Raw genomic sequence first — 13,759 nt, forward strand, 5'->3', positions numbered from 1 at the left:
CAACATTTTGAATCATACAAAAGCATTTCACTCAAAGAAATCTCCTTTTACTTTGGCATTGCCTTTGTCTTTTTCATGTAATTATCTTTTTTGTGATGGGTATAATTTTATCATGTGGAATAATACTTTTTTTTCTCGATTCATGTGATTAGATATATATTCTCAATCATTATGTATTATGCTTTGAGGATTACTATTTTTCAAGAGCACAAACAATTCTTTTTCTTTTTCTTTCTCTTTGTCCTTTATCTTACGCTTTTCCAATATCGTTTTAGTATTTTTATTACGTTAAGTTTAACTTTGATTGATAAGTGATAACTATTGATAATTTGATACTACCTCCGTCCACTAAAATTTGTCTTCCTTTAACCTGGTACGAATTTTAAGAAATGTAATGGAGAGTGAGTTGAAAAAGTTAGTAGATTGTGGGTCCTACTTTTATGTATTAGTTTTATAATAAAATGTGAGTAGGAATGAGTTAGTAGAATATGAGGTCCACCATCAAAAATAGTAAAAGTGAAATGAGACAAATTTTGGGGGACGAACGGAAATGAAAATATGAGACAAATTTTGGTGGATGGAGATAATATAATATACTCCCTCTGTCCCATTAGAAATGAAACGTTTTCCTTTTAGGTCTGTCCCATTAAAAATGAAACGTTACTAAAAATGGAAACAATACTCTCTCTACTTTTTCTTCTCTTTTACTTTACTCTCTCTTCATTAACTCACAAAACAACACTACATAAAATCCTGTGCCGAAAAGCAAATGTTGCATATTTAATGGGACGGAGGGAGTATATACTACACAAATCTAGCATGTGCATGTTCATTAATTTTTATTGATTTCATCAAGAAGAGTCAAATTTGTATTTCATCGATGTGTTTATGTCTCTTATTTCACTTTTTCAATAAATCCGGCTTTGTATTTTTCTTGATATTTGACTATGGACACCGGCACGATTTTTGTGGAGTACAGTATTTGTATTTGTGACATCCCTAACCCGAAATTTGCATAATTTTTTGCATATTGATATAGTTTTATTGATCATTTCATATATTTATAATGCTAATTGCATATAATATATATAGAAATGTGTGTAGGTGTATTAAAATTCTAAATAATTAATTTTAAGTGTGTGTATGTTTATTTATGTATGTGTGTACATGAAATTATTTTTATGTGGATATTTGTATTTAGGTTTTTGCATGGGAATAAATTGTAGGCACGTAATTAAAGAAAGTTGATATGTATATGTTGTTTTAACTATTTTTAAGTTTTATTTTATGAAGTAAATAGTACATGGAAAATAGAATTGTTACGTGTGTTTGCATGGGAGCATATTTGATTATCTAATACACTTGAGTTAATAGTTTAATATTTTTGTATATGATGAGTGTGTTTCGGGCAATAGCTAAAATGCAAACATGTGGCTGAATATTGATTAACATGCAAGTGACTAAGCTCATAGGATATGTTACTAAATTATATAAATTAGGAAGTCGGTGGAACCGACTATGGTATTCGATAAATAGGTGAGGAGGTGAGTCACAGAGGGAAAAAAGGAGATAAAAATAAAAAAAAATAATAAAAAAAAAAGAACGAAGAAGAATATAAGAAGAAAGGAAGAACATATCACACATATATGGAGATTTTCAGGATAAGCAACTACAAACGATCAAGGATAATGGATATGAATAGAAATTAGAGATTCGATTAAATTGTCTGCAGAGAGGTGTGTATACATCACACTTTTAATTTTACATGCGTTATATAAGTAATTGCTATGTGTTAGAATGGAGTGAATAATTGGATTATACGAGGTGATACTGATATGATATGTGTTTAATTGTGATGATGGGGATGTATGCTTGGTGCAATAAATATATTAATAGTATATTATATTGGAATTATGTAGTGGAATATGATATGAATATGTGATTAGATATGTTTTGCATATGGTATTGGAATTAACTGAATCATTTGATTAAAGAGGATCTGTGATAGTCTTGTCCTGGATCTGAAATCACAGTGGACATAATGGGACCTTCGGGTCAATCATATTGGGACCTTCGGGTCAAATCATATTGGGACCTACGGGTCAATTCACAGTGGGACCTACGGGTCAAATCATAGTGGGACCTTCGGGTCAAATCATAGTGGGACCTTCGGGTCAAATCATACTGGCATATTGGAAATCCCGGGCAGATACCAGGCTTGACCAGTCACAGAATAATAAACTGAACAGAGTGGCATATGCATATGTATATGAAATTGTTTCTAATATTTGTTGGTTATTGTTATATATATTGATTAAAGAATATGTTTGATTTTTGGGCCGTGAAATTAAAGGTAAGATTTATATGCACTGAGTTGTGGCTCATATAAACCACTAATATTTTTCAGGAATAAGATATCAGTGACGTGGGTCATAGGAACTGCATTTGTTATAAGGGTTGGCGGCTGACGCGTTTTTAGCAACCTTCTCCTCCTCATCATTTTTGCATGTAGATAAATATATAATATATAGAGTGGTGAGAGGGCCCCACTGCTTTTTAGAATGTTTTGAAATATGTACCTGATATAATATGTGAATTTTATGTAGTTGACACGTGGATTATTTATTTTAAAATTTTGAATTTATTTATAGTAAGTGCATAAGTCATAAGGGTTGGGGTGCGAAAGTATTTTAGGTATTTGTGTACGTCAAAGTAAAAGATACTCTTTCCGTCCACGGAAATTCGTCCCGGTTTGATCGGGCACGGATTTTAAGAAATGTAATGGAAAGTGAGTTGAAAAAGTTTGTGGATTGTGGGTCCTACTTTTATATATTAGTTTTATAATAAAATTTGAGTAGGAATGAGTTAATGGAATATGAGGTCCACTACCAAAAATGGTAAAAGTGAAATGGGACAAATTTTGGGGGACAGACGGAAATAGAAAAATGGGACAAATTTTCTTGGACGGAGGGAGTATTACTAAATTTAATTTTGTACTATTTCATATAGTTTTATTTTATACTTGACTTTTTTGGAGTAAAATTAATTGCAATTTATTTAAAGTAATTTTTTTTGAAAAAGAGCATAATCTCATTTTTCACTAACAAATTAATAATTTTAACCTCTTACTTTATCAATTAAAATTTCACAATTGAAACTATTTATCGTAGGTCGATGTCGCACAGAGTATTAAGTTATCGCAAGAGCCACGATGTTCATGGTGGGGCTATGCCTCCACTATTGGCAATTTATATTTTTAATTAAAAAACTTTAAAAATATTATCATTAATTTAACTATATGTAAAAATACACTCCTTCAGTTTCATAGTAGTGGAGATTTTTTTTTCGGCATAGAGATTAAAGAAAATGTGTAATGTATTAAATAAAAAGATAAAAAAACAGGAAAGAGGAAAAAGTAGAAAGAATAAAATAAGCAAAAGGGAAAAGTAAGTGCGAAGAAATATGTTAATTTTTATTAAAAAAGGAAATGTCTACACTACTATCGAACGTACCAAAATAACAAAATAACTCAACTAAGTACTATGGAACAGATATAGTATTTAATTTTAAACCAAGTTGTTTAATCCACTTCATATGTATCCATGTATACTTCGGATGGATAACCGATCGTTCCACAAACTTTAGTTATATTAAATTTTTTGTCTAATAGTACACTATTAAGTCCATAAGAATGTTAACGTTGAATAGTAGGAGATGTCATAAATCAACGTTACCTAAACACTACTCCATTTTCCTAAATCCTATGAATCGCCAAATGGTGTGATGCTCATAATGTACTAGATTTAAATGATTAATAAATAAAAACGATCAATTTGAATAAGTATACAAATTTATAACAATAAGTCATGATAATAATAACATACAAATACGAGTGGAAAGAGGTAGAATTGACTAATTCTAGACAAAGTATGATAATTTCTCTCAATCAACATTTTTAATCAATCCTCTACTGCAGAAGTAGTAACAAATGAAGAAGTTGCATAATGCACAGTAAAATCCTTCCTGTTCAAGTTTACCCCGACCACAAATGTCGCAGCAGCGTTTAGTGGTGAGAAGTTGATAGGTGAGAGGGTGTTGGTGAACTGCGTCATTCACATATTTCTGCCCCAACTTCATGTTTCTATACTCTCCGGATGTAGTTATAAAGCATTTAGGATGGAAGGATATATCGCAAGCGCGGCAGCGATACATCCAGCTCCTGGGATTCATCTGTGTCTCACATTGGTCGCAGTAGAAATCGCCAGGACGGTTGAGAGTGGCGTTGTACGTCAGCGGCAGCAGGTGGTGCTCGTCCCATCTATGGCTGGTGACCGACGCAGGCAGCAAAGCGCATCTAACGTGCACGATGAAATCACATGGGATGCTGCTGCAACACCTGTAACAATCAGAATAGTCTACGTATATGCCACAACCAGCAGCACACCACAAGCGCCTTCGGTTGATATCTCTGCCTAGATCCGACTTGGTCACATGCTTGAGAAGATGTCGCGGGTGAGCTGCGTGGTGTATGTTATCCGGCATACAAGTGCATTGGATATCGACTTTGATGTTGCACGCTGTGCAACTATAAAACAGCCCATTAGTATCATACCCACAGACATAGCAATATTGGTACTCCCAAGGTTGATGTTTGTCACAAGATTGGAGGACAAGCTGGTGATCATCATGCTGGTGGATTGGAGTTGAGGAGAGTTGAGGTGGCAAGTGAAAGCAGGCAATGTGAAGATTGTATTTGCATTCACTACAACTCATATAGTAGTAGTAACATTTACTATTACTACTACTACTTGATGATGCTGATGATATTGGAGTAATGCACCCATCACATATCAATTCTGATCTCTTTCCATAATTCTCCTCGTCTTCTTCTTCTTCTTCTTGGCTTCGATCACCAGATGAGACTAAAGCGAGTTGATGTTGGTGATGAAGGAATTTATATTTCAACTTCACCAACTCATCAACAGCAGCAGCAGGGATGATGATGGGTGGTATCAATGTTTCTCCTCCTCTTTGTCTCATCACAAACGGTGTAACTAGTTCCTCGGCCACTTCATTTGTTGGAAGATGAATCATGTCTTTCCCAATGTTTCTGGTAAACAAAAACAACACATGACATTAATTAAGCTAACACGAGGATAATATATCTAATAAGTAATAACACAGAAACTAATAAATCGTACTCAGTGATGCAAGGCTGCTTGTTGAAAATGCACTTGACGTGGACAATAAATCTGCAGATTTGGCAATGATATATCCAATAGTTGGGTAGCAAATATGTGTTGCACACATCACATTTGTAGTTGAAATTGAGATATTCAAAAGGGACGCGAAAGGATAAAGAGAGGGAGTGATGGTGGTCTTCCCTTTTGAAGCTTTGTGGCAATGAAGCACATTTCTCATGGATCCAATATTCACAAGCATCATCGGTGCAGGCGTAGGAACTATCTTTGCGTGTGGTGCCGCAAGCATCGCACTTGAATGGACACCTTCTCCTCCACAACTTCAACGCATGGTCGGGATGACTTGGATGATGTATGATTCTGCGCATTTTATCATCATCATCCTCACCCGTTGCATCGACCATGCCACCACCTTGTGCGCATCTCAGGTGCATCTGGAGACCACATACTGAGCAACTGTAACCAATGCTCCAAATTAGCCTTTGACATATACGACACGTCCCTAATTCTGGTTCGTGGCGTTGGATGAGTATGTGTTGAGAGTGGTGCGATGGATGGCGTATCTTTCTTGCCATCGCTGCACATTCTTCGTGTAATAATCTTGCGTAGTGACATCCCTCGGTGCTACATCCATAAGCTTGCTCTCCGATACCAAACAGCTCTTCACACCCATAACAGTAATCTCTTTCACGAATTTCCACCAGAGTAAGTGGATGCTCGTGGCTCCAATGATCAATCATCTCCTTTCCTTTCTCACTCATTCTCCTCTTTTTTTCCTTCTCAATATCTGTATCTCACTTTTTCCTTTTTTTTTTTCCTTCTCAATATGTATCTCACTAATTGTGTGTGGGTGTCTAGACCATACATAGAAACACTATTTATACTACTCCTCTTTCAAACATTTTCAAATGCAAGAATCATACAATCCTTCCAATCTCACCAAAAGTATGTACTCCATTAAAGTATAATAAATAAGTAATTCAGTCAAACAATCTTCTTTCTCTTTTGTCTTTTGCTTTTATAATTGATTATATTTTCATAACTGTATAGGTTTAACTTTGACTGACAACTATTAGTGATACAATACTTTTGTGTAATAATTTTGAGAAGGTTCATCACTCAAAGAATATACTTTTTCTTCGGCATTGTCTCTCTCTTTTTCATGTAATTATTGTTTACTGATGGGTTAATAATTCTTTTTGTGTGAATAAATATATATTCTCAATTGTTATGGTCTGTGCTTTGATGATTTCTCTTTTGGAATATAATGAAAGCATTCCAAGATTTCCTATGTCGGCAAAGTATGTATCAAAGTACTAACATATTAATTAATCACTCAACAATCTTCTTTTTCTTTCTCTTTGCTCCTTCTTCTTTCTTCTTTGTCTTTTGCTTTTCCCATATAATTATAATGTTTAATTTAACTTGAGTGATAACTAATGAGGGTAATACTAAATTGTACATCCACGCACAATTTCTTCTAACATGCATGTGCAATTGTTTCATTTTCCTTGATTTTCAGAGATGAACCAAATTGTACTGGATTAAAAGTAATACTCCATCGGTCTCATAATAGATCTCACAATTTCCTACACATAAAAGCTCCTCTCACATTAGTATAAATATGATATTTTCTATCTCCATTTCGCACACATCATTTTTACATATTACCGAATCAATGATCTGAAACAGATAATTTATCTCTATCAACGACCTTCGTGTGTGAGTATTTCTTCAGTCTTGACAGACTTATATGAAGACTCTTTGTTACTAAAACAGTTTGGAATACAAGAATCATGCATGGAATTTTATTTATTTCACCCACCCACACAATCCTCTTTCCTCTTTGTCTTTGCCTTTTTGCTTTTCCAATAATACTTATATTCATATAACGTTTAATTTAACTTTGAGTGATGACTAATTTCGAAAAAAAGATGATAACCTATCGCATCTTTCGAACATTTTGAATCATACAAAACCTCAGCAAGAATAGAGTTTAACAAAACCGAAGCATTTCAATCAAAGAAATCTCTTTTTTTTTTGGCATTGCCTTAATTTGTCTTTTTCATCTTGTAATTATATTTTTTGTGATGGGTCTAATTTTACCATGTGGAACAATAACTTTTTTTTCTCGATTCACGAGATTAAATATATATTATCAATCATTACAAATTATGCTTTGAGGATTTCTCTTTTTTAAGAACACAAACCGAATATTGTATATCAAAGTAACAAGTTATTTCACGATCAACTATTCTTTTTCTTTCTCTTTGTCCTTTGTCTTTTACTTTTCCAATATAATTGTACTTCTTCAGTCCCAATAAATAAAGACATTTTGAATGACACAGTGAATCAATGCATAATTAATAAAGTAGGAGAAAACCTTTGGTTGGTGTGTGAACTGAAAATACTGTTTTCCAACAACATCATATGGTAAGTCCACTTGTAAAATTTTTAAGAATTCAAGAAATTTGACAAAACAAAAGAAAAAAACTATACTTTCAATGATGTAGCAAGATGTGGAAATCCACAAAAATGACTAGTGATCTAAAAATTTGGGTATTCTCTGCAGCGAGAATAAAGACCAAATAATTCAAACATTTGAATTAGAATTCACAAATTCTTAAAAATGTGATCTTTCAAGTTGAAAAGCAGTTTAAACCACTCATAAAAATATAAATCACAACAAATTTATGTTTTTAAGTTCTTCAATTCATCATCAAGAAAGATCCAATTTTTTATCATCAAACTGAGGAAATATCATACTTTCATTTTAACATCAAGAAAACTGGAAAAACTCATGTTCAAAACCACTCCTAAGAACGTTAATCACAACGAATTCATGATTTTCAGTTTGTCTTCTGATCTTCATTTACAACACTTCCAATACTGCTACAATTTTAGCGTGTGTATATTAATTTAGTGATAGGGTAGTTAATATTCGAGGCTAGAGGTCAATCACGGACGGACATCACGACTTATACACGTAAATAAGACATGTTTCTTTTTGGTGCTGAATGAAATATTGAACTAAAATAACACACACACATACAGCAAGGGTATAACAATGTAAGAGGAAACAACATATATATATGCATCATCATTCTAGGCATAGTACTAAACGAATGATCTGAAACAGATTATTTTCTCTCAATCAATCAACGGCCTTCATGTCACCATTTTCGATCATTTTTTCACCGCATCTGTATCTGCGACAAATGAAGAAGTTGCATAATGCACAGTAAAATCCTTCCTCTCCATGCACTTTCTCACCACAACTGTCGCAGCATAGTTTGGTGGTGAGGAGTTGAAAGGTGAGAGGGTGTGGATGGGTTTCTGCATTCACATTATATTCCTGCCCCAACTTCATGTTTCTATACTCGCCGGATGTAGTTGGAAAGCATTTAGGATGGAAGGATATATCGCAGGGGCGGCAGTGATACATCCAACTCCTGGGATTCATTTGTGTTTCGCATTGGTCGCAGTAGAAATCTCCAGGACGGTTGAGAGTTGCATCGTACGTCAAAAGCAACGTGTGGTGCTCATCCCATCTACGGCTGCTGATTGATGCTGGCAAAACAGCGCATTTAACGTGCACGATGAAATCACATGAGCTGTCGCTGCACCTGTAACAATGATAAGCGGTTATGTGTTCGTCACAACCAGCAGCACACGTCAAGCGCCATGAGTTGACATCTCCTAGTAGATCCCACCGGGTCACGTGGTTGAGGAGATGCTGCGGGTGAGCTGCGTGAAGTATGGTATCCGGCATACAAGCGCACTTGATATCTACTTTGAAGCTGCTCTCTCCATAACTGTAAAACAACCCATTCGTATAATCGCGACAGGCAATGCAATGTTGGTGGTTCCCAGGTTGAAGATTGTCAAAAGATTGGAGGAGCATGTGGCGTTCACCTAGTTGGTGGAGTGGAAGAGATGGGACGCGATTTGGCAAGTGAAAGCACGCCACGTGAAGATTGTATTTGCATTAACCGCAACTCATATAGTAGTATGATGATGATATAGGAGTGATGCACCCATCACATATCAATTCCGATCTCACTCCATAGTTCTCCTCGTCTTGTTCTTGTTCTTCTTCTTGGCTTCGCTCGCCAGATGAGACTAAAGTGAGTTGATGTTGGTGATGAAGGAACGTATACTTCACCTTCACCAACTCATCAACAACAGCAGCAACAGGGATGATGATGGGTGGTATCAATGTTTCTCCTCCTCTCTGCCTCATCACAAACGGTGTGATTAGTTCCTCGGCCACCTCATTTGTTGGGAGACAGATCATGTCCTTCCCAATATTTCTGCATGACATAAACAATAATTAAGAAAAAAGAAAGATAATCTAATTCTGAATGCTGCAAAAATATATATCACATACACAGCAACGCGAGGTAGCTTATTGGAGGCGCATTTGACGTGGACAATATATCTGCAAATTTGACAATGATATATCCAATAGTTGGGCCGCAAAAGATTGTGGCACGCCACGCATTTGAAGTTATATTTGAGATATTCAAATGGGACGTGCAAGGATAGAGACAGAGAATGATGGTGGTCTTCCCTTTTGAAGCTTTGAGGCAAGGAAGCACATGTGTCGTGGATCCAATAATGACAAGCATCGTTGGTGCATGTGTATGAACTCCTTGTGGCGCGTGTGGTGCTGCAAGCATCGCACTTGAAGGAACACCTTCTCCTCAACCACTTCAATCCATGGTCGGGATGACCTGGATGATGATGTATGATGTTGCGCCTTTGGTCATCATCATCAGCATCATTGTCGTATGATGCATCAATCATGCCACCCCCTTGTGCGCATCTCAGGTGCATCACAAACGCACACAGATCATACGGCTCGTTCAAGGCACACGTGATGTGGACAATATATCTGCAGACTTCACAATTATATATCCAAAAATTGGGTAGAAGACATTTGCTGCATAAAGCACATGTGTAGCCATATTCAATATATTGTCGTGGGACCTGAAAAGAGAGAGAAAGAGAGTGATGATGTTCTTCCCTATCCATGGTGGGAGGCAAAAAAATACATCTCTTGTGGAGCCGATATCCACAAAAATCTATGGGGCACGTGAAGGAACTCCCTCTGCTTGTGGTGCTGCAAGCATCGCACTTGAAAGAGGAAGATCCTCTCTTCAACGACTCCAGCCTATGGTCGGGATGACTTGAATGAGAAAATAAGCTGGGCATTTGATCATCATCACCACCGTCATCGTCGTTGGATGCATCTTTTGTGTTACGGAAGCTACATGTGTAACCAATGGACCGAATACTCTGATTACAGATGTAACATCTGTAAGCCCACTTCTGGTGTATTTGGATGAGTGTGTGTTGTGGGTGCAACGGATGCCGTATCTCTCTCGCCATGGCTGCACAATCTTTGTGTAATAAGTTTGAATAGTCACATCCCTCGATGCTGCATCCATAAGCCTGCTCTCCGCCACCAAACCGATCTTCACACCCATAACAGTAATCTCCTCCACGAGTTTCCACCAAACTAAGTGATGCTCGTGGCTCCAATGCTCAATCATCTCTTTCTCATCCCCCTCCCTTCCTTCCTCACTCATTTTTCTTTTCAATCTCCTTCTCAACTATCTCACTCTGTCTCTGTGTGTAGCTGTCTAGCAAAACACACATTTATCTATATATATAAACACTGTTTTTCTATCAAACATACTACAAAACTTCCAATGTCAGCAATCTTCTTTTCCTTTTCCTTTTTCTTTTTCTTTTTCTTTCTCTTTTTCTTCTTTAACATAACTATACTTTCAAAACGTTTGATTTAACTTTGAGCGATAAATATTGCGCAAATTCTAGCGTGTTCGTTTTCGTTAATTTCGACAATACCCAAATTGTATTTCATTGGTGTGTTTATACACGACAAGACAACTACCATCGATCATATAATCTTCTTAATTATATAGTATAAGTACAAATAAGTAATTTCTACACATTCTTCTTCATGTAATAAATTTGTGGACCTACATTTCTTGCCCCACCCAAAACCTTCCTCTCCATTTCAAAAATACCTTCCTTAAAGAATCTCTTTTGTTCCTTCTCTTTGTCTTTTGCTTTTCTCATATACTATATAGTTATCTTTTCCAAGGATTTCAAAATAAAGTGTTGATTACAGCACAATGATCTTGGTACATTAAATTCTAACAATTGCAAGAATTAAAACTAGCTTCAAAGCCCAACATGAATATTATTAGTGGGGAGTTAGGAAAATTAATCTGTTATACCCCATTATATATAGTTGCCATATCCATAGCAATGATACATCAAACTCCAACAAAAGAATAGAAATTAAATGAATCTTAATTAGTCCTCAAGGTTGGAGATAAAATTGATGTAATTAAGAGTAATTGATTAAGGGACTTCCAAATTATGGCATGAAAATAAAGCCCAAATTCGTGATTTGACAAGTTTTTATATACTTGGGCGCCTACCTAGACATGGTAGCCCAAAAGTTGATGAAATATTAAAATTATGTACTACTACTAATTGGGAGGAGGTAAGACCAAATACACGACTGTTACAAACATGATTAATTAAAAAGAAATAAAACAACTCTATTTAATTACGCTAGAACAAAATTAGTGAAAATGGGAAATACAAAGGTTTTAATAGAGGACGTTAAGTAACAAAATCCTAGATAGTAGTATGATAATTTCTCTCAATCGACAGCCTTCATGTCCCCATTTTCGATCATGTTATACCCGCAGCTGTAGAGACAAATGAAGAAGTTGCATAATGCACAGTAAAATCCTTGGTGTTCATTCTCATTGTAACGACAAATGTCGCAGTGGCGTTTTGTTGTGAGAAGTTGAAAGATGAGAGGGTGTGGATGAATTGCGTCAGTGATCACATATTCCTGCCCCAACTTGCTGTTTCTATACTTTCCGGATGTAGTTGGAAAGCATTTTGGATGGAAGGATACATCGCAGGGGCGGCAGTGATACATCCAACTCCTGGGATTCATTTGTTTTTCGCATTGATCGCAGTAGAAATCGACAGGACGGTTGAGAGTGGCGTCGTACGTCAGCAGCAGTGGGTGGTGCTTGTCCCATCTACAGCTGCTGACCGACACAGGCAGCAAAGCGCATCTGACGTGCACAATGAAATCGCACGGGCTGCTGCTGCAGCACCTGTAACAATCATAATCGTCTGTGTCATGGCCACAACCAGCAGCACACCACAAGCGCCTTCGGTTGATATCTCTGTATAGATCCGAATTGGTCACATGCTTGAGGAGATGTTGCGGGTGAGCTGCGTGATGTATGCTATCCGGCATACAAGCACATTGGATATCGACTCTGAAGCCGCACGTTGTGCAAGTGTAAAACAGCCCATTCGTATCATACTCACACACACTGCACTCTTCCCTCTTCCAAAGTTGGTGTTTGTCCAAAGATTGGAGGACAAGCTGGTGATCATCATGTTGGTGGAGTGGAAGTGAGGAGAGTTGAGGTGGCAAGTGAAAGCAAGCCAAGTGAAGATTGTATTTGCATTCACTGCAACTCATATAGTAGTATGATGATATAGGAGTGATGCACCCATCACATATCAATTCCCATCTCACTCCATAATTCTCCTCGTCTTCTTCTTCTTCTTCTTCTTCTTCTTCTTGATTTCGATCACCAGATGAGACTAAAGCGAGTCGATGTTGGTGATGAATGAACTCATATTTCACCTTCATCAACTCATCAACAGCAGGATGATGATGGGTGATATCAATGTTTCTCCTCCTCTTTGTCTCATCACAAACGGTGTAACTAGTTCCTCGGCCACTTCATTTGTTGGAAGATGAATCATGTCTTTCCCAATGTTTCTGGTAAACAAAAACAACACATGACAATAATGAAGATAACACAAGGATAATATATCTAATAGGAGTAAGTAATAACATAGAAACTAATAAATCATACTCAGTGATGCGAGGCTGCTTGTTGAAAATGCACTTGACGTGGACAATAAATCTGCAGAGTTGACAATGATACATCCAATAGTTGGGCAGCAAATATGTGTTGCACACATCACATCTGTAGTTGAAATTGAGATATTCAAAAGGGACGCGAAAGGATAAAGAGAGGGAGTGATGGTGGTCTTCCCTTTTGAAGCTTTGTGGCAAGGAAGCACATTTCTCATGGATCCAATACTCACAAGCATCATTGGTGCAGGTGTAGGAACTCCCTTTGCGTGTGGTGCAGCAAGCGTCACACTTGAATGAACAACTTCTCCTCAGCAACTTCAGCTCATGGCCGGGGTGACTTGGATGATGTATGATGCTGCGCCTTTTAACATCATCATCACCATCGCCCGTTTCATCAACCATGCCACCACCTTGTGCGCATCTCAGGTGCATATGGAAATCACATACTGAGCATTTGTAACCAATGCTCCAAATGTATGTTTTTTTTTTTGGGACTCACTCACTGACGGAATGGAAATGAGGATAACATCATGACTTACACACGTAATTAAAAACAACACACATACAGCAAGCTAAGGGTATAGCAATGCAAGAGGAA

General features: G+C 36.7%; 2 protein-coding genes across 2 annotated transcripts; both read right to left on the bottom strand.

Moving 5' to 3' along the window:
- Positions 1 to 8,248: 8,248 nt before the first annotated feature.
- On the bottom strand, positions 8,249 to 9,779 carry LOC125205043. The gene is made up of 2 exons (XM_048103841.1): positions 9,592 to 9,779; positions 8,249 to 9,514 (listed from the first exon to the last, which is right to left on the bottom strand). The coding sequence occupies exon 2, from the start codon at positions 9,103 to 9,105 to the stop codon at positions 8,356 to 8,358; it is 750 nt and encodes a 249-aa protein (XP_047959798.1). The 5' UTR covers positions 9,106 to 9,514; positions 9,592 to 9,779; the 3' UTR covers positions 8,249 to 8,355.
- Positions 9,780 to 11,904: 2,125 nt separating this feature from the next.
- Positions 11,905 to 13,563, bottom strand: LOC125207005. The gene is made up of 2 exons (XM_048106215.1): positions 13,157 to 13,563; positions 11,905 to 13,018 (listed from the first exon to the last, which is right to left on the bottom strand). The coding sequence occupies exons 1-2, from the start codon at positions 13,561 to 13,563 to the stop codon at positions 11,905 to 11,907; spliced, it is 1,521 nt and encodes a 506-aa protein (XP_047962172.1).
- Positions 13,564 to 13,759: the final 196 nt, after the last annotated feature.

Source organism: Salvia hispanica, chromosome 2 (assembly GCF_023119035.1).
Source record: "Salvia hispanica cultivar TCC Black 2014 chromosome 2, UniMelb_Shisp_WGS_1.0, whole genome shotgun sequence".
NCBI lineage: Eukaryota > Viridiplantae > Streptophyta > Magnoliopsida > Lamiales > Lamiaceae > Salvia > Salvia hispanica.

Bases quoted from the DNA above. Each gene is read 5' to 3' on its own strand.
- LOC125205043 (XM_048103841.1), bottom strand. From the start codon at position 9,105: ATGCTCCTCCAATCTTTTGACAATCTTCAACCTGGGAACCACCAACAT.
- LOC125207005 (XM_048106215.1), bottom strand. From the start codon at position 13,563: ATGGTTGATGAAACGGGCGATGGTGATGATGATGTTAAAAGGCGCAGC. The intron at 13,019-13,156 runs GTATGATTTATT...CAACAAATGAAG, and splicing joins AAGCAGCCTCGCATCACTGA to TGGCCGAGGAACTAGTTACA.